Source organism: Motacilla alba, chromosome 2 (genome assembly GCF_015832195.1).
Source record: "Motacilla alba alba isolate MOTALB_02 chromosome 2, Motacilla_alba_V1.0_pri, whole genome shotgun sequence".
NCBI lineage: Eukaryota > Metazoa > Chordata > Aves > Passeriformes > Motacillidae > Motacilla > Motacilla alba.
In genome coordinates, this window is record NC_052017.1 from 51,020,454 (window position 1) to 51,040,740 (window position 20,287).

The following is a 20,287-nucleotide window of genomic DNA, read 5'->3' on the forward strand; positions in this document are numbered from 1 at the left end:
CTGGGTGAATGCCTGGCAGCCAGCTGAGATTAACCCACCACAGAACTGTAGAGGAAATCAAAGGGAAGTTGTCAGGGCTCATGGAGATGTGCAAAAGTGCACACACTCTCACTGATACAGGATGAAAATCATATTTGTGGCCAGCAGGCAAAACTTCTAGTGTCTGATCCATCAGGTCCTGAGTAGCCAGGGACCTTCCTGTACAAGACTCTGCCAAGCAGGCTGCAGCAGGAGCCACTGCCCAGGGCAAGGCTCCCTGGTGTGGATCATGATCTGTATCCACTGAGGGAAGAATAGAGGCTTTGAAGAGAGACTCTTTGCAACAAAGAGCCTCTTCCCTGTGCTGTGTCCTTCCCACCTGCTGATGCTGCAGGAGTGGGTTAACCTCCAGCATGGGCTGTGGGCTGGCTCTTGTTGAGGGGTGTGGGATCCACACAGGATAAGGCATCAGCACAGGGGGTAGGGGCCCTGCTGGCTCAGAAGCAGTGGGTTGTGCTTGTGTTGTCCTACTGATCTTGTGGCAACATGGAATTGTATTGGAGGGACGGGGAGGAAGGCTACTATGGTAAAGACTGAGAGCCAGAGTTAAGAGAAATGTGGGATGCAAAGCTCACAATGAACAGATTCTCTTGAAGAAGATTTTTTTTTTCCTTCCTTGAATTGTTCATTGATGAGAGTTTGTAGTTATTTTCTTATTTTAACTCCTGGAAGCAGGGTTCAGAATGACTAAAACCACAGCATGTGCCAAACACAGCTTTTGGCCCTGGAATTAAGTAGCTATTAGATCATTGAAGATATTTGCTAGACCATTTTAGTATAATCTTTCGAGGGCCTTTTGCATTGCTCCTAATACAAATCCAGGACTTCCTTTCTTCAGGTTATGACAGTTTAGTTTTTGATTTCACATTTCCATGGTGGTGATACCACTGTGCACACTGTGGATTACAGTGGTTCACTTATGGGAAGAGAAAGGTTAGCTTGTGAATGTTTTTTCATGCTGTTTTAAAAGATGATATGATTTTATGATTTTTCAGAAGACAAATGATTGATAGTACTGGAATCCTTGTTCATTCACAAAATAAGTGTGTCTGGATCAAAACCAGCACACATTTTTCTCCAAAGCATCAGTAAACAGATTGCTTGAAGAGCTGTAGTGCTTTTACCTGTGCAGCACAGCATGGTAACAGTCAGGAGTACAGACAAACCTTCACCCAGAAAATCTTAGGCGACAATGAATTCCACTGACCCTGATCTCGCATGCAGAAAGAATTGTAGAGCTTTGCTCCAGTTGACCAGCAGTAGCAGAGCAGGAGTTGTTGCTGTCCCCTCTCTACCTCAGGCACAGTGGGCATTGTTTGACCAAAGTCATACACAAATATTCAGCACAAAAGCAGGAAGTCAAATTCAGATTGCTTGGAATCCAGCAGTTCACAAGGATTTTGTTGATTAGGTTTCTTCAAGTAATAAAGAATTAAGTCAATGGTTATGAAATTCATTTTCCACAAAACTAATGCTGGTTTATGTTATACAGGCTCTCAGACATTCCATTTACCTGCAAAAGAGGGCAAAGCCGAGGCTTCATTTCTTTGAAATGAAATAGTTACTCAACCAGAGTTGTAAACACAAATCAATAGTAAAACCAACCTTAAAATATTTCCAGCAACTCAAGTCTGGTTCTGGATTTTAAGATTATCTTTCTCATTTCCATCTTACCATCATACATGTTTCTTGCTTTAAGCAGACAAATGCAATCTGTTTGCATACTTATTGTCATTACCAGAGAGAATTAACCTCTTATTTGAAAAAAAAAAAAAAAAGCATTGCCAATAGAGAAAGCACTTGGGTGAAACGGTAAGAAAATGATGGAAAAAAGCAAGAAATGCTTTGTGAGGGAGCTGGAACAATATAATATATAGATTAGTGGAGTCAGTGAGGTGAGGATGAAGCTGATTGAAGGTTATCATCTCAGGTACACAGACAGGATGGTAGCCTTTGTCTGAGAGCTTTTGTTCCCAGAAAGAGTCACATAGCTGAAGCAACAAGAAAATTCTGGCTAAAGTAAAGAGGATTCTACCTGAGCAAAGCTCAGATGCTGCTGTGTGGTTCAGCATCTCATTTCTATCGAAATGAATGTCATACCTTTTATGTAAAACACTGAGCTAGGGAGCTAGTATATTGTCCACTCAAGTGGACAATATCTTGCTACATATTTAACATTGGATTGTGGGATTTTAGTAGTCCATGAAATTTACATTGCAATTTTGGGGATGATATAAAAAATTACTTATCTGGCCAGTACTAGAGCTCTGGCACAGCTATGGGCAAATGAGTTAAAATCTACTCTGGCCCATTTGTTGTCAAGGGAAGTGCTTGGTGTGTTTTAAAGTCTTTGGTACTGAAGCTGATGAAAAGACCAGAAAATAATTTAAACCACATCCTGAGCTGACAAATAGCCTTATGAAGAATAAAATGCTTTTCTTGTAAACTGGCCAAAATTGATGAAGTGACAAAGCAATAAAACAATAATAAATGTAACATTCACACTACTAATTAATTGTTTGTTTTTCAACACAAGATACTTATATATATGTGTGTGTATATATATATATCACCATATAATAAACTTCTAACATGCTATGCATATTGCTACAATAATTTTGTTGTCTGTGTCATGTTGCTTTAAAAATTAAATTAAAGGAATCATCTTATGAGTTCTAGAAAATTAAGAAAGGCTGTGGAGATGAAAGGATTTCAGGGAAGTGAGAAGATGCTAAAAACCCACTATGTTCCAATCAGATATCTAAACTGTTGGATATTAGCAATGGGTGGTCTCCATGATCTCAGAGGAGGGGGAGTTTTAGTCGTGACTAAAGTCATGACTAAGTCATCAAGGTCTTGATTGCTCATTTTGTTTTAGGGGAGATCTTTGCAGTTTGTTCAGTGTTGCTGGTAGTTGTTAGTAAATTTGTTTCCTTTCATCTACCCACCTCCCTGAGACTGAAGCATTTTTGTTTGCAAGTTGTCTGGCTAAAAGTGAACTCATGGGGAAGAAAGTAGTTTGAGTTGTCTGTCCTCTCCCTGGGGAGAGGATTTCTTATCAGAGATAATGAGCATAGTTTTGAAAAGAGTATGCATCATTTGCTGTCAGTTTGAGCGTTGGACTTCACTCTTAAAAGTCATGGTGATGCTGACATTGCAAAGCTAGACACTGCTCTCTTTTCACCCATTCCAGGCAGTTCCCAGCTTCCTGTGTCCTTAAATGCATGTTCCTCAGTCATAAAGTGAAAATCATTTTTTGTATTTAACCCATTGATACCAGAAAGAGGAATGTCAGCTGGGCCAGCTTTCACATTGTTTAATTTAGCAAGCCTGCAAAGAGTTTACAGCAGGTTGTCCATTTCATAGTCTCATTTCATAGTGAGAGTAGAAGGAGGAACCTGAGCAACTTCATTCTGATGTGGTGAGAGCCTCAGTTCCTCTTGGTTACTGCACCCTCTAAATTACAAGTTTGCAGGAGAACAAAAAAATGCGTCCCTGAATTGCTAGCACAAAGTTTTACTCTCTGCTTTCCTTCCCCTTTTAACTGCCCTGCTCTTTGATAGTGACTTCTAAAACTTTCTCAAGATATGCTAACATATGGATGTATCTTTTAAAGATGACTGGATCCTATCCTTAGATCTTCAACTACTTCTAAGTTAAAGCTTGATAGCCTTTAAAAACACTGTGCATTTAATTCAGGCTATAGATAGCCCAAGAGAATGTGCCTGCAATGATATAAGCTGTTCTCTGTAGTTATTTATGATTTTATGTCCTTTTTTTCAGGAAATGAATGGCACAGTGTGAAAACAAATTGTGTAAGGGGACTGGTGATGGGACATTTAAGTGAAGCATGGACATTTCAGTTGAAGTACAGCGTGTTAGTCAAATGTTGCCTGCTGGGCTCATTAGCAGTAACAGGATTAATTCTGTGGCCTGTGGTACGCAGGAAATCATAGTGCAAAAATGAATGGCCTTTCTTCTCTATAGTGTGGGAATATCTAAATGTACCAGTCCTTGGGTATTCTCTTTGTGTTAGATGCTAGAATGACACGGAGTTGTGTACATGCTTTCATGTACATCCATTTTCTTAAGTTCTTGGCAGTGTGACAAGAGCAGTGATTACAGGGAAGGAACTGATTGTTTTGTTAGTTTGTGATTTTTGTGTTGTGTGTTTTAGGTGGTTTTTCATTTTTTAACAGAGGTGATAGCTTTAGAATGAAAAGGTTCTTGAGGTTTTGGCTGCGCTTAGCCTTTTGGGGTTTTTTTTCAATAAACAAAGTGTGAATGCTTAGCCCTTCAAATAAAGGCTCTAAAAGTACTACGATGTCTGAATGCCTGTCTCTTCTGCCAAGATTATCCAGTGAAAGGTGGTACTGTAAACTGTCATAGAAGTGCAGAATTTTAGCTTTTCTCTCTGTCTGTTCCTCTCATACTCCAGCTGGGTTTGTTTGCATACCTGCCACATGCTTGTTCTTAATTTTCACAATCCATGCAAACCCTAAATAATAGATACATTCCCTTTTCAGATATCTTTATTATCCTTCTCCCAACACAACTCAACCCCATACCTCTTGTTTGTGAATGCCTTTTCAACATGCCTCCACTCCATGTAATGTTGGTTTTATTTTCTTCCTTTTTGGTAACCAATCCACAAGACTGCACTGTTTCAACTGAATAAGGAGTAGGACTTTGAGCAGGATTCTGTATTACTTGAAAATATAAGAAGTGGGGTTTTTGCTCCGTTTTTTCTTCAACTTGCAGTTCTCTGGCCGTCTCTGCCACAGAACTCTGCGGTTCTGTGCACTTCATAACTTGAGCTGGGTCCTGTACTTCATGGGAAGCACAAGTGTGGTAATAATAAAGAAGGGTTTAGAGAGGAAAGAAGGCACTTCTAGAATGTTATTGCATCATTTCAATTCCAAGTCAAAGGAACTCTATATTTCCTTCATTCCTACCTTTTACATTGGTATGAATCATCAAAGCCAAAAAAAGTGTTAATGTATGGTGAGGTATATATACATCAAGAAACTATAAAGTAGTTGCTTGGTTTCTTGAGGACTCATCTAGGCTAATATTTGAGCTTCATTCCTATTGCTTAGAAGAAAAACAATATACATGTGGATGCTGATCCTTTGTCAAGCCACCTTAAGTTTACTGTGGTTCCAGTTTAGTAAATCTGATTTTCTCCATGACCTCTCTTGGGGAAGGAGAGGAGCATTTTAGTGCTGGCTGTCTGGTAGGGAACTGATGGGTGTTGGTGGGTCATATTAGTAGTATTATTTTCAGAGAATCAATCCACCCTTTTAACTCACAGTCATCACCAGTCAAACAAAAGCAGTTTGTTTCTAAAGTGGAATCAATAAAAGGGAAAATATATTATGGTGTTATATCTTAGATGGAAACACATGCTTTTTACCTTTTGCTATTTTGTCTTCTGTTTAAGGGTAGGTTTTCTTACCATCCCTATTCTCTTGGTTGTACATTTGGTCTGTGTAATCCATATTCTGCCCAGAAAATACATGCTGTCAGCAGTACAAGGATAGGTGTTTTTGTTGCAGGGTTTGCTGCTAGTGTAATGTGTTGTATTGATCCACTCTGGTCTCTGAAGAATTTTCCAGGTGGTGATGAGAAAGATGGTATATCTCCTCAAGACCTTAATTTTCATGCAAAACAATATTCAACAGAATCATAAAGCCCTAGACCTGGTAATAAAAATAGAAGCTGATGCTATTAATACATCATTCCAGATACACAGAGCACCATTATGTGGCTCTCGGGTTGAGTAAAATCTCATTTAATCACAGAAACCACAGACTTAAGCTCTGTAAAGTTGGAAACTTAACCAGATGGCCATTGTCAAAGCAGCTTCTAAAGACTTCATAGCTGAAATGTCTTAGGGCCCTAGATATGACTTAGCATTAACTTTTTAAAATACAATTACTGAACATAACTGATCTACATTATGGAAGTAATAATAATAATACTTTGCACTCAGTGACCTTTTATTTAAGTACCTAAAAGCTCTTAACCAAGCATTTTGAATACTACTTTTCTGCTTATAGGAAATGAAGTGTTCAGAATCTGGAACACCTGTGTGAGAGAATTGAGCAGGAGCAGTCCAACTCCATGGCATATTGCGAGCAGTCAGATGGTGTTTTCTGTGTGACTGGGACTGGAGAGTGCTCCTGTGGCTGTCTGTCCCTGACAGCTGGGAGGTGATGTCCTAGACACTTGGGGCAGAACTTTCTATGCAGTACTACTTCTAATCTTGAGCAGGGCCAGCCTTTGAGTGGTATTGCTTGTACATTGAAATGCTGTATGGCAGGAATGAGAATGATGCATAATGGCCTAACCTGATATTTCCTTTATTTGCTCTGTGAACTGTGAGTATAATAATGAAGTGATGCAAAGAATGGGGGATTCTGTGGCTCAGATATGCTGCACTTACCCAAGAGTTTCCATGTGGAGTGATATATCCTAGACTCTATATATTCAGGACAGACAGGTTAGTACCTTCACAGACTTGCCTGTATTTTAGGGAGAATGGTTATGTCCTTTTAAAAAGTGCCACATGTTGGCCATGGATTTATGGTTTTAATACTCAGCTTGAAAATCACATACCGGTATTTATCGGTAATGGGAGTAAATAACTGTATTTGACATTTGCTTTTCTATAGTCAGTGGGTTTTTTGGGTTGGTTTTTGTTGTTTGTTTGTTTTGGGTTTTTTGGGGGTTTTTTTTGGTTTTTTTCTCAAACTGATTTTATTGTGGATTTTCAGGGTCCAAAGATCATTCCTGAAACTTTTCTTGGTGCATCTTTTTGTTCGGTCTTTTAGGTCGATGTGATTGTGGCTCTTGGTGGACTTGGAGGACGCTTTGACCAAACAATGGCATCTGTGGAAACGCTTTTTCATGCAACAAATATCACTCCTTCTCCAGTGATAGTTATCCAGGAGTGCTCGCTGATTTACCTGCTTCAACCTGTAAGTGTTGTGAAAAGTTACTTTGTAATAAAACTGACCTTCCACCCACACTGACACCATAGGTCTTGCACCATTAAATGCTTACTTTATCTCCTGTGTTCTGTAGGGTCAGAGCTGAAATATAAAATACATTGCAGGCAAGTGGACAACTAATGATGGGCTCTGAATTCCTCCTTTGGAAATTATGTTTAATTTGTTCACGATAAACTTGTTTAAAGGGGAGAAACAAGAAAACCAGAAAGTATGAAAACTGAATTGGGTAAATATAGAATATTTATTATAAATGGGGGAAAAAATTAATCTTTTAAATTAGATTCCAGTAAGTCTAAATTTAGCATACACCCCTTTTGCATGTTGAGTAGCAATACGGATGTCTTCAATAAGAGGAACAAAGAAAAGACGTGAGAGGATGTTAGGAGGGAGCTCCTGACATCCCCATCAGGCAGAGCTCCTATGCAGTCCAAATGGCACAGTTCATTATGATGGGAATCCATCTAGCATCAACGAGGGAATTTATTTAAGATGTGTTATTTCTGTGGTTTTTCAGATCTGTTATTGCATTTATTGATTCATAAAACAACGCACACAAAATAATCTTGCTGATCTTCTGCTTCTGAGATTTAAATTAAAGGCAAATCTCAACATCAAACACTGTTCTCTAACAGTGATTCATTTATTTTTTTGAAAATATGTTTTCCCTTTGGCAAGGTTTCTAAAGCTTATCTAACTTTCCCAGTTTCTCTTGGAAAGCTTGTTCTATTAAAATAAATAACATTCACAGGTAAATTTGATACAACCTTGCACCAAATCTGCTTCAGTGTAATTTGAGAAAAGCATTAATGAAGTTCTATGAGATTATAGATTTAAAGCCACAGGGGCAGGTGCTCTATTAACAATTTCAAGCACTGTGTCTCCAGGAAAAGTAGTAGGCACAGGAGCTCTTTTGCCAGTATGATGAGGAATTACTCTGATCATTAGTTGCACAACTAAATAGAGGGAGGCAGCAGAGTGAAGGGGAAAGAGAAATAAAGGATAACTGTGGTTAAAACCTAAAAGTCAGGAGTAACTTGCTTGTAATTGATCTGTGAGTGCAGTACTTTGCTGACAACTGTAAATTTCTTTTAGGGTATTTTTAAGAACATGTTGAAGAGCTGAAATAAAGTGGACAATTTACATTTTAACTTACAAAACTCTTGCTAAGACTGGAAAGATTTATAATTATTTTCATTCATCTTTTCCATAAGCAGCTTTAAAATGCAATGCCTAAGGTTGCTTTCATGAGTCTTCCATGAATAATTAAAGCCTTTACAACTTGAAAAAAAACAACGTGATCTGTGCCTTTAAAATAGAAATGGGAGGTTGCTAATTGTTTTGTTTTCTGGAAACTTCTTTGTTCTATTTTTAATAATGCCATACAAAAGCTTTTAATACTTTTTTGTAGATGGGCAAAGTTCCACAGGAAACTTCAGGCTATTTCTAGCATACGGAGAAAAGGGGCTGGTATAGGGGCAGGACATTTAAACAATCTTGGTGCTAACTTTGATACAAAATTGCTTTTCATTGTTGGTTTAAACTTGTCACTGTTGGCATTTTCAGTCAACTGTTGTGGATAATAACAGATAATAACATTAATCCTGCAGAGTTGATAGTTGTTTTTCTCTTAAAAAGTGAGTAGTTTATAAACTGAGAGAAACAAGGATCCTAAGTTTGGAAGTACTCTCTCGTTTTTGGTTGGTTTGTTTTTTTGGGAGGGGCAGGGAGTTGGGTGGGGGGTTTTTTTGGGTTTTTTTTGAGTTTTTTTAATGGAGTTCAGCTTGATATTTTTCTCTTCCAAACAGCTACAATCATGGCATTCTCTCTTTTCCCTCTGTTTCCTTTGTAATTTAAAATCAAGGTAGGAGGGAGTTTAACACAGTAGGAGACCCACTGACTGTTCGAAATACAAGTCTGGAAACTGTGCAATAAATGAAGCAAGGTTTTGAGATTCAAATGCTGATGCAGATTATAAAGTTGAGATCATGTTGCTTTTTTCTATAAATGTAGAACGGAAACATTTCTATAAATGTAGAAGAGAAACTTTCTCTCTTGGGAAGAAGAAACTGATCTTTATTGGATTCTTTGGATAAAATATATGAGACAAACAAAATTATGGTTTTGTTTGCAAATAATGTTAGCTTTTGGTTCATTGTAGTAGGAGAGTGGTTCTCTGTCATGTGTACCTAGGCAAAGTCTAAAGTATTTGGATACAGCACATAGACTGATAATTCCTTAAGACCCCTAGGAAGGATAACAAGGGGAGTAACAAGTCAAGCTGCTGAATTTATAGTTACTAGTGCAGAAACTAAGGGGAGGATGGTGTGAGTATATATCTAAGACCACCAAAAATATATTAATTGTTTGAAAGAGAGAGATTTCACATTGTTGCAATGTTGGTGTAAAAGGTTATGGTAGAAGAAATACATCAATATTTAACACACTTGTAAAGGGTCCACAGCGTAAACATTATGGACTTGCTAAAAGTCTTCAGGGTTGGAAGAGGAAGACAGCAAGGACAATGCCTGATTTGGGATCCAGTGCAGACTACCAGGCAAGGTGGACCAGGTAAAAAGTGCCTTTTTCCATCAGCCAATAACATTATCCAAGTGCTGAATCCAAGTACATTATCCAAATAATTAGAACTTTGAGCATTGAGGCATTTCTTGGGAAATAGACAGTGCAAGTTTTTGAAACATATAGATAAAAATGTTTTGACATGGAAAGCGAAGAAAACCACAAGGAAGTCAATTCTCTTATGTTCATTTCTGACCTTTAAGGATGAGCTCCTGTAAGGAAAATGGGAAAAAGATGGGAATAATTACATCCCATAAATACCTGTCTACATGATCTCTATGGGGAAACTGGGTGGGAGGCTGAAATGAAGATATATAGACTGTAAGTATGTAAATTTAGATAAATTAATTCCAATATATGTCAAACCACTAATAAAATATTGAAGAAAAGAAAGAAGGCATGAAATGAGTTGTGCCTATGGAAGGGCCCACACAATGAGAACATAGTTTGTAGCTACAGAATTTATAAATTGACAGTGAAAGATTTTCTTTTGTCTGAATGGGAAAGGAAAACTAATGACAAGCAGCCTAAATGGGCGCATTTGCTCAGTCTTCACTAAAGCAAAATATTCCTTTGAGCAGATAACCAGTACAGTTAAAATCGGTGCCAAAGTCTGAGGAATTTAAATTGCTTCAGAGAAAAAGCAAATAAAAGATTGAGCTGCCTTTGATTCTGCCAACTCCAAGGGCTGTTATTTTTTGTGTGCCATGCAACACTAATTAGGATAGGAGTCAGAAATAGGGAAACTTTGTAAGAATTCTAGGATGTGATGCTTGTTATGAAGCATTTGCTTATCTGATGATTGGAGTTTGAAAAAAAAAAGAAAAAATGTACCTGTGTACTGAATAGATTTCATATTTCATTCTGTGATGGGGGAGGGAGGAAAGCTTGAATTTTTAATAAGGAGTAATCAGTCTTTATAAGCAGGATATTTTATGCAAGAGTTCATACATTTTATGTTAGAAATTTGGTAATATCAATTACCATTAGACTGTACCCTGGCTGAAGAGCATAATTCCCTTAGAGTCATGTTTATCATGCTAGCCATGCTCAATATGAATGGCTTAAGGTTTCACATACATACTTTCTCATTTTCTGGTTGTGTGCTTCTCAGGAGTACAGAAACATTAGCTTCTGTACACTGAGCATAAATTATCTTTTATCTGTGAGTTTTATGGCAGTTTGTAATACAAGGTAATAGGATTTATGACCAAGAAATGAGAAGATGTCCAAGAGTTAATGAGGCCTGTCTTTTACATATACTGAGCAGTTCAGTTTTCCCCACACAGGATTCCTGCCCTAGGATGTAGAGGAGAATTGCTGCCTACACATGAAAATGCATTACAGCAGCATATTTTTGTCAGTTAACTAACTCTTTTGAAAGAGTGTGTGAATACTTTGATAACCCTTTTTCTTGCACCCGGCTTCTCTTTTGAGTGCATGCCTGCCTTCCCTGTGAGAAATGATGAATAATTTAACATCGTAGGTAGTGGCCCAGCAGCTAAATGTGAGAAATAAGAATCGGGAATTCCATCCCTTATTCTTGGCTCTTTACCATCATTTCCTTGAAGAGAAGTATATTGGGTAGTCTTCTGATCCCACAGTCTTCTAGATAGTAAATTGAGTAAAAACCATGTCCTTCTCTGAATGGATACTGTGAAGCTCGTTTGGTTATTTACAAAATGCCATTACACCCTCTGCCCTGCTCTGGCATGGAATGTACTGTCATGGTAATAGTAACAGCAGTATTAGCAAGGCCCTTAATTAGCATAAATATTGCCATAGAGGAGGCTGTGCAGATAATTAGTCAGCATGGTGCCAAGCGCAGTTTCAGAGGGAGCCAGCCATCCTTCTCATAGATGGTGACTGGGCATGCCTTGGGTTTAGCACAGGCCAGGAGCAGCTTCCCAAGCGTTTGGAAGAGACCGCCTTGTCATGGGGCCAAGAGAGAACAGCCACACGCACATGAGCACTGCTGTGGTGGTTGGCTTGAGTTCCAGAGCTATTACCTGAACTGATTTACAAGTGCAGACAGAGTGACTTGGCATGAAGATGTGCTCCTAGATGGAGACGCTGCAGCAGATGTGAGAGAAGGTACAAAGACCAGAAAGTTTGCTGGGGTTTGTTGCAGTTCTCTGTGCCAATGTTATTTGATTTGGTTTGTGTCCATGCTTGTGAAATTTAATGGGAATTTCAGGGTATATACCTTCAACTTGTGAGTTTTCTCTGGCAGCCAGTTCTTGAAATTTGCAGGAACCTCAAGAATGAGTTATCTGATCAGATCTGTACCACCTCATGTGTGTAAGAAGCAGATCTGGCTTGTGCTCAATGGAGAAAATTCTTAATGAATGTGCCTTCTATGGGGGATAATTTTGGGATCTGGAAATTTAATGTCTCCTTTTCCTGGATATGTATTTTTGATGGGTAAATTCAGTTTCAAAAAGATTACAGTTGTAAAGGAAGGCATTTAAACATATATCCAATATCTAAACATGCATTTAGTACTTACAGTGTTTATTGTCCTGAAAGGCTGTCTCTCCTGTTTGATATCTTCTCTCAGAGAACACTATTGGAACTCAATATACTTGACAAAGCAGTCAGTCTCTGTGCCTTCAGGTCCTTGTGGAATTCACAAATATACAACTCCTTGTTCTTTGATAAATACCTCTTTTTGTGACTTTTTCTATGAGAAAGCCGGCCATTCAGCTGGACAGAGACACTGAAATATCAAAAATACTAGCTGAGGAAAAGTCTTCATCCAACCTTTCTTTAGGAGCCTGAGTCCTTCACAGAAAACCTTGCAGAAATGGGTTTTGTGCTTCCAGAGGTTTGGTATTACATTGAAGTAGCTTCTCAGGAGGTAAAAAAAAAAAAAAAAAAAGTTTCTATGTTGGTAGTTTGGCTGCCTTAGTTTTCTTCTTTGGTAAGAAAATTTGAGGACTTGGTTACAGCTCAACTTCTCTTCTTAAAATAAGACTTAAACTAGCCTGGTTTTTTATTCTTTCTTGGGAAAATTCAGCTGGACCAATTAATTTTTTTCCTGTGGTAATGTAGTAGGCCTATGTAAATGTGACCTACAAAAGGCCACAGGTCTAAAGGACTCAGGTTTATTTCATGGTAATTCATGGCTATGAAGTGATGTTACTTCATGGTTTTGCACAGGATTTCTCTGTTTTACTGAATAGCAGTGATCCAAAATTAATTCCTATTTGTCAATAACATTCTGACCTGGAAAATATTTACTTGCTTTCTTGCTTCTCACTGCTGTAAAAGGAAACTTCTGGATGTATTTTCTCTTAACAGCTACAGTCTTTGTAACTTTTTTCTATTCCAACACCAGCAGATGTGTAGTATGAAATAGACCAAGATTATATAGAACCTGAGAAATAATAATTAGCTTTTGAAACAGTCAAATCCTTTTAAACAGTTTATTTAGCATCAGTTAGAAGTGCCACCTGCATCAGCTTTATGGATGACATCTAATAGTTATGGATTTCTTCTTTATAAGGAAGACAAACTGACAACAAAAAAAATCATAAATCAATTTGTTAGCTTGCAGGTAACCAGTTTAATAAAGTACCTATCCTTCAGAGAGGAAAGGAAAGTACCAAAACATCATTACCAAGTGAAAAAAAATAGGCTTATTAAATAAAATTTTCATCTGTTCATAACTGTTAAGAAACAAGTCATACTCTATAGCAGGATCTGATAATCACACAGCTGTTTTTGAATCCACATCTTGACGGTGTCTGCAAGAGAAGATGATGTAAGGAGTCTAATTGGATTACTTAGGTGTTTCTAAATTCTGAAGTCATCCAGTGTGATTCTCAATCAATAGTTTGCACTTGGTAAGTGTCAACAGTTCTGCTTGCAACTTTTTTCAATATTTGCCCAGATTTTTAATTAATTACTGCAGCTGCTGATGGATGATCATCAAGGAGAACCTTCACCCTAAATAAAACTCTTCCAATGAGATTCCTGCTCTCTGTTGTTGCCCCTAGCTGCTGTGATATGATCTTGTCAATATGATAATATCTATTTTATTGGTTTATGGAAACCACATGTGGCTTTGCTACAAAGCTGATTATCTTAGAGCTGTTTTGTTGGAGTTTTTTTCCCCCAAACTTGTCAATTACTTTTCTTTCCTTCAAAATCTTAATCCATCTTTTCATTCTGTCCCTTAACAACTTCTTTTTGCAGTGGCCTGATACTTTGGGCGTTTGTGTTCAGTGTTGTATTAATAATTTTGTGTACTATAAACAATTATTCTGCTTTCCATTAAATGGTCAGCAGCAAAATACAAAATGTTTGTCTTTGCCATTTGCTTATGGGTAGGAGCTGATATATAACCTGGGATCAATAGGAAGCTGGTCAAACTCTCTCCAGTTTTGACAATATTGGTAAGCTAAAGAAGATCACAGCAGTATTTTCACTTCTCTTTATTCTGCAACTGAATGGAACAAAGCTGGAGAATGGGGGGGGGGGGGGGGGGGGGGGGGGGTGTCTTTCCAGATTTGTTTGGGTTTTTTTCCCAGGTAGGACTTTACTCCTATATGGGGATTTTTTTAGCAAGCTGCAGAATTTCTAAGTTTTTTGTGAATAGATTTTTGGCCCAAAAGGAAAAAATAAAGACAAAAGCACTTCAAGAGACTGTTAATATGGATTCCAAATTTGACCAAAAGATTTAAATATTTTGTACATAATTCAATATACTTTCTATTTCTATAAGGTATCATATTTTTATACTTTAAAAACGGAACATTATGTAAATGCATGTCAGTATGAAGGTGTCATAGACTGGTGCTTTGCAGATTGATTTTGTAGTATTTTTATGATTATGATTTAAATTATTTGTCTATCATTTAACACCTGGGAGGAGTAATGCAATATTTTGAATTTCAAGGTCAACCATTAGACATGAAGAAGTGACAGGACTCAGAAGAATAGTTATTAACACTTTCTGTGTCTTGCCTTATCAGATGCTATCCTCCTTACTAAGTAGTCATCATACTGCAAGATCTTACTTTCTTTATCTAATCTTGTTTCTTCCACTTTCCCTTTCTTTTCCCTCTGAATTTTCATTGAATCCTCTCAACTATCTTTTCTCAGCACATCATCTTATCTTAATTTTTTAGTTCACTTTTTTCTAAACTGTTCTATCTTTAACTTAAGCAGCCACTGCTACCCTGAAGATTTTTCCCAGGATTTATCTCCTCTCATCAGTCACAACTGTGTGCTATGAAGCATTAATTCATCAATGCCCAGTCATTCTGGCTTCATCTATTCATAGAATCATAGAATCATATTCCTCTTGGGTCTCACAATGTTTCATCTTACCAATGTACCAATGACCAAAGCAGCCCCATATTTAGTACAGGAATCTGCTGGGGTGATACCTGCTGCAGTGTGCCTTTGCATCACCCTGAAATCATTGCTGAGTTGTAACTCTTTGTTCAGCTTTATTGTGCTAGCCCTCATTTCTCAAGTCCTGGAATTCTGTTCTACCCACTAAGTGACAGTGTCTTTCTGAAGGCACCTTACTGCCTTGCTTGAGGTGAATTTCACTAGAGTTTTGCAGTAGCAACTTTCCTCTGAGTATTAAGTGGATTTCAATGATAGTTTAGGGGCATGCCATTTTTTTTCACTCCCTGCCCGAGTTACAGAAAGTTCTGTAGAGAAACTTAACAAGTGTCAGAAGTCTGTAATCTGTGACAGAACCTTATCTGGAAAGAAAATTAATGGAAAATATTTTATTTCATACAATCAAAAATATAGCAGGGAAAATCAGTATTATTGTTCCTTTCCTGAATGTAAATAACAGTAAAAATTGAAGTGATAGTAGGTGATAAATTATTTTCTACTACAAAATTTAAAAAAATAAAAATGCTGAATACTTAATTGTTGACCTGAAGGGTTTATAGAATCCTTTAGAGGTAAATTTAATAATGGCCTTTTCTGTTCACATCTGAGTGCTGGTAATAGTTAAAGTTGTAGAAGGTGAGCATCTGAATTCTGGCCTCAGTTATATTTGAAAATGTCTTATCTCTTCAATTCAATCCCTTTGTGAAATGGCTTAGGCTTTTGCAATCCCGTACAGTATCACTGTTAATTCTGCATCTGCCAGGGCAGTGGTGTCAACTGTATGGATGTTCAACATTTACTCTTAATGTTAAAAAAGGGTCAGGGCAGAAGAATGATAATATTTGGTAATACCAGAGGTTCTAGAGAAAACACTGTACCACGCTGATAAACAAGATTTAGGTAGAACTATTCAGCTTTGCCATGGGAAGTGATTGACTTGGCAATCCGAATTTTCTTCATGTTGATAACAACTGATTACATTACTTCAGGACTCTCTCTGCTCTAACAGAACATCCCAAGAGCAGATGGGGATCAGGGATTGAATTCTTCATTGTCTTTTAAGGCTGTAATGTGCCTGTCACTCACGACAACTCCAGTCAAAAATACTTGCCAGCACTGCAGCTGGGCCAATGACCTTCAGGGCAGTGCACAGGCTTCCTACTCTTAATCCTAAAATCAAGGGATTTGGAGTGAATATGTTTCTGTTAAAAGGAAGAAAAGGTATCTGGAAACAATCTTCCAGGACCTGTGAAGGGGGTTTCAAGAAGATGAATGAAGCTAGGTTTATTCCTGAGATGCACAGCAGAAGAATGACAGACAGTGGCCCTAAACTGAGATGAAAGATTCAGGGTAGCTATAAGGAAAAGTTTCTACTCTGAAGATAATTACAAATTACATACAGGAATAGGTTGCCCAGAGAATCTCTGTCCCTGACAGTGTTCAAAACCTGATGGGAAGGCTGCACTCCCGAGACTCCCTCCCACCCAAGTGATTCTGGGACACTTGCAGAGGCACGGGTAGGACGACTAGGTGTGTTAGAACCATTGTACAAGTAACTATTGAGAATTTACAATCTCCTGATACAGAAGGAGGCTGTGGCCACATCAAGAAATAATGGCTCTGTCCACTCTGATCTCTTCTTATGTTTTTGTTACCTTACAAAGGGAAGTGTTGTAGTCTCTCATGTAACCTCACAGAAGAAAATGCTGAAAGGAGAAATTATTGCCGTCCCTGAATGCACTGAGTAAATGCCAGGGAGATAAACCAGAACTGGTTAAGCTCAAGCCCAATGTTAGAAAAAGAGTAAATTCCTTTAAACCAGTGATGGATAAATTTCCATCAAAAATTATGCCGTTCAGAGGGAGCTGGACAAACTTGAGAAGTGGGCCCACAGTCTTCCTCATGATGTTTAACAAGTCCAAGTGCACCTATCCCAGTCATAAGTAGAGGCTGGAAGAAGAAATTATTGAGAGCAGCCCTGCTGAGAGGGACTTGGAGGTGCTGCTGGATGAGAGGCTGGACATGACCCAGCCATGTGCACTCACAGCCCAGAGAGACAAACGTGTCCTGGGCTGCCTCCAAAGCAGCGTGGCCAGAAGGGTGAGGGAGAGAATTCTGCCCCTCTGCTCCTCTCTGGTGAGACCCCACCTGCAGTGCTACAACATCCCCAGCATGGACCTGCTGCAGTGAGTCCAGAGGAGGCCACAAAGCTGCTCAGAGGGCTGGAGCACTTCTCCTATAAAGACAGGCTGAGAGAGTGCAGTCATTCAGCCTGGAGAACAGAAGGCTTCAGGTAAACCTTGGAGCCCCTTCCAATATTTTACAGGAGCTTATAAAGAGGAGCAAGAGAGAGGGAATTTTTACATGGGTAGATAATGACAGGACAGGTTTTAAGCTGAAAGAGAGGAAAGGAAATGCCTCTCTTTCCTATTAGAAGGAAACTCTTTGTCACAAGGCTGGTGAGATACTGGTACAGGTTGCCCAGAGAAGTTGTGGATGCCCCATCCCTGGAAGTGTTCCAGGCCTAGTTGGACAGGGCCCTGAGCAACCTGGTGAAGTGAATAGCAGAATCCCCTGCCCATGGGATTCTATGACTCTATGAAATTAGAAGGAAAAGTCCCTAATCATTCTTTGGGTGAGATTGCACAACAGGTTTACAAAAGGGAAAACTGTGGAAGAGGGAGGCAGAATCAGAGCTCAGTATGCTGATTTTACATCCTCAACTCTATTCCCACCAAAAGCAAACACAAAATTTCCAAAGTTGTTAAAATGTAGGCATTGTGTTTCCAACTGTCCTTAATTTGCTGCTTTTTTAACATGAAGCCTGAAAGTGACATTAATCCATTTGAATGTTGAGTCACATGAGCCATACTGGTCTGTGATCAGCTTTTCAGCAGTGCTGGTTTGCAAACAGTGAGCATGAGTTCCAGCCCCACCCACGGAGTCTTTTTCACAGGTGTAGCTTCCTTTTGCCTTTTATTTACTCTAGCTGGAAATACACTGTCTCCCCTACCATCATCACAGGTAATTGTAGGAAGTATGGGTTAGATGGATGGACGGTGGGGGTGGACCAAGGACTGGCTGAGTGTCAGAGCTCAGAGGGTTATGGTCAGCTGGAGGCCTGTGGTCAGGAATCTGCTGAGTCCAGTCTTATTGAACTTGTTTATCAGTGACCTGGATGAAGGGATAGAATGTACCCTCAGCAAGTTTGCTGATGGTATGAAACTGAGGGGCAGAGGCTGATACACCTGAAAGCTGGGCTGCCACTCAGTGGGATCTTGATAGGCTGGAGCATTGGGTGGGGAGAAAACTAACAAGGACAAGTGTAGGATCCCAAACCTAGGGAGGAATAACCCCAAGTATCAGCAGAGGTTGAGGGCTGAACTCCTAGAGAGTAGCACTGCAGAGAAGGGCCTGGGAGTCTTGGTGGGTAACAAATTGTGCATGAGCCAGCAGTGCCTTTGTGTCCAGGAGGGGCAATGGTATCCTGGAGTGCCCTGGGAAGAGTGTGGCCAGAAGGTCAAGGTAGGTGATCCTGCCCTTTTACTCTGCCCTGGTGAGGCCACATCTGGAGTGCTGTGTCTGGACAAGTTGCTACTGAGTGTCCAGTGGAGGCCACAAAGATGATCTGGGGTCTGGAGCATCTCTCTTATGCTGTGGGAGCTGGGCTTGTTTAGAGGAAAGAGTGAGAGATGATCTTTTTAGTGCTTGTAAATACCTCAAAGGCAGATGCCAATAGGATGGTGCCAGACTCTTTTCAGTGGTGCCCAGTGAGAGAATGAGGAGCAATGCCCATAAACTAAAACACAAGAAATTGCACCTCAACATGAGGAAGAACTTCTTTACATTGAGATTGGCAGAGAACTGGAAAGGCTGCTCAGGGAGGTCGTGGAAGTCTCCCTCTGTGGATGCATTCCTATGTAACCTGCTCTAGGTGACCCTGCCTTTGCAGGTGCATTGGACTAGGTGATCCCCAGAGGTCCCTTCCAACCCTAAAAATTCTGAAATTCTGAAATCTAGGCATTGCTTTCATGTATGCCATAAGAAATCAGATATCCAAACATGGTTTAGCAATCAGGGAGAATGTACTACTGCAAAATTGTATACCTTTTGGCTAGTGATGTTACCCATACAGAATAAATGTAAGCATATAGCAAAGCAGATTAATGTAATTTACTCTGTGCTTAAACACTTCTTTGAACAGTGGTCTGCAGATGTAAGTATAGTTATCTCATCTGGTATGTAATTCCAACTTCAGATGTCTCTGCATTTTCCCATCCACATGGCAGCCAGTGGTGCTTCATGGGGAGTATCGACATTTCTGTGTCATCAACATCTGTTTCTGAGTGGTTAATTTCCATTAAGATTTCCTATTCTTTGTTAATTGAATTATGGTCTTCAATTTCAGCAGTGTCAGGTACCTGAGGGAAAAGAAGGAGCTGCACCCAGAGGGGAATCCTTTTATTCTGGTGAAAGAACAAATTATCAGATTGAAGAATAATTAGCTTGCAGAATTCTCTTCTACAAACCACAATGTTGGCAATGAAATGTACCCTTGTTTTTTGAGTCTGAGGTCTTCCTGCCTCATACCTTAAAGGTTTTTAGATGCAAGCATTTAAAAGCTGCATTGCAGTATGTATATGTCTCTCAATAATGGGGGCACACTATTTAGTTCTTTCTCAGATATAACTTTTCTTTTAGGGCAGGGAAAAGAGGAAGACTCTCTGGTAAAAAAAGGGGGAAAAAAATGGTGTGTTTTTCTGCTATTGTTAACCACCAGCAGTTTTTCCTCACTGGATGACACACTTCAGAGTGAAGCAAGAGCAGCTGAAGATCTGGAATTAGTCTTCTGTGGAAATGATGCCACAGGCAGACAGTCTCATTAGCTGCAAGCTTAGAGATTTTTTTTAAGGAAGAGCTACCTGTTTCGTTTATGTTAGAGGAACCTGGGAACTGAGAATAAAACTGATAAGATATTAACTCTACCCAGGGTATTGACTGAAGCTTTAAAGCAATTAGAAGAGCACCAAGAGAGGACTCAATAGGTCTCTGAGGGGCCAGTATGTCTCTGCATAAAGTCGTAGACCCTCCTGTCCATTCAGGATTTTGTGGGAGTTATGTCCATATGTTGTAGGTGTGTAAGCTACCACATGCAGCCTTAACCCACCCATGCTTAATGGTTCTTGAAATCCTTGAGGAATGTGGAGAGGCTGGTGTATTCCTGTTGAGTGAGATGGATGGCCAGAGGCAGAACCTCTTGAGCAGCATCCTGAGTTATCATAAACAAATCCAGC

The 20,287-nt window shown here is 39.2% G+C and overlaps 1 protein-coding gene across 4 annotated transcripts in view; it reads left to right on the forward strand.

Moving 5' to 3' along the window:
* Window positions 1-20,287, forward strand: part of TPK1 (thiamin pyrophosphokinase 1) — a 301,560-nt gene that overhangs the window by 189,297 nt on the left and 91,976 nt on the right. For all 4 annotated transcript variants that reach the window (XM_038130027.1, XM_038130028.1, XM_038130030.1 and 1 more), the window contains one exon: window positions 6,876-7,022. In XM_038130027.1, coding sequence (XP_037985955.1) covers window positions 6,876-7,022 — 147 coding nt within the window. The remainder of the gene's footprint in view (window positions 1-6,875; window positions 7,023-20,287) is intronic.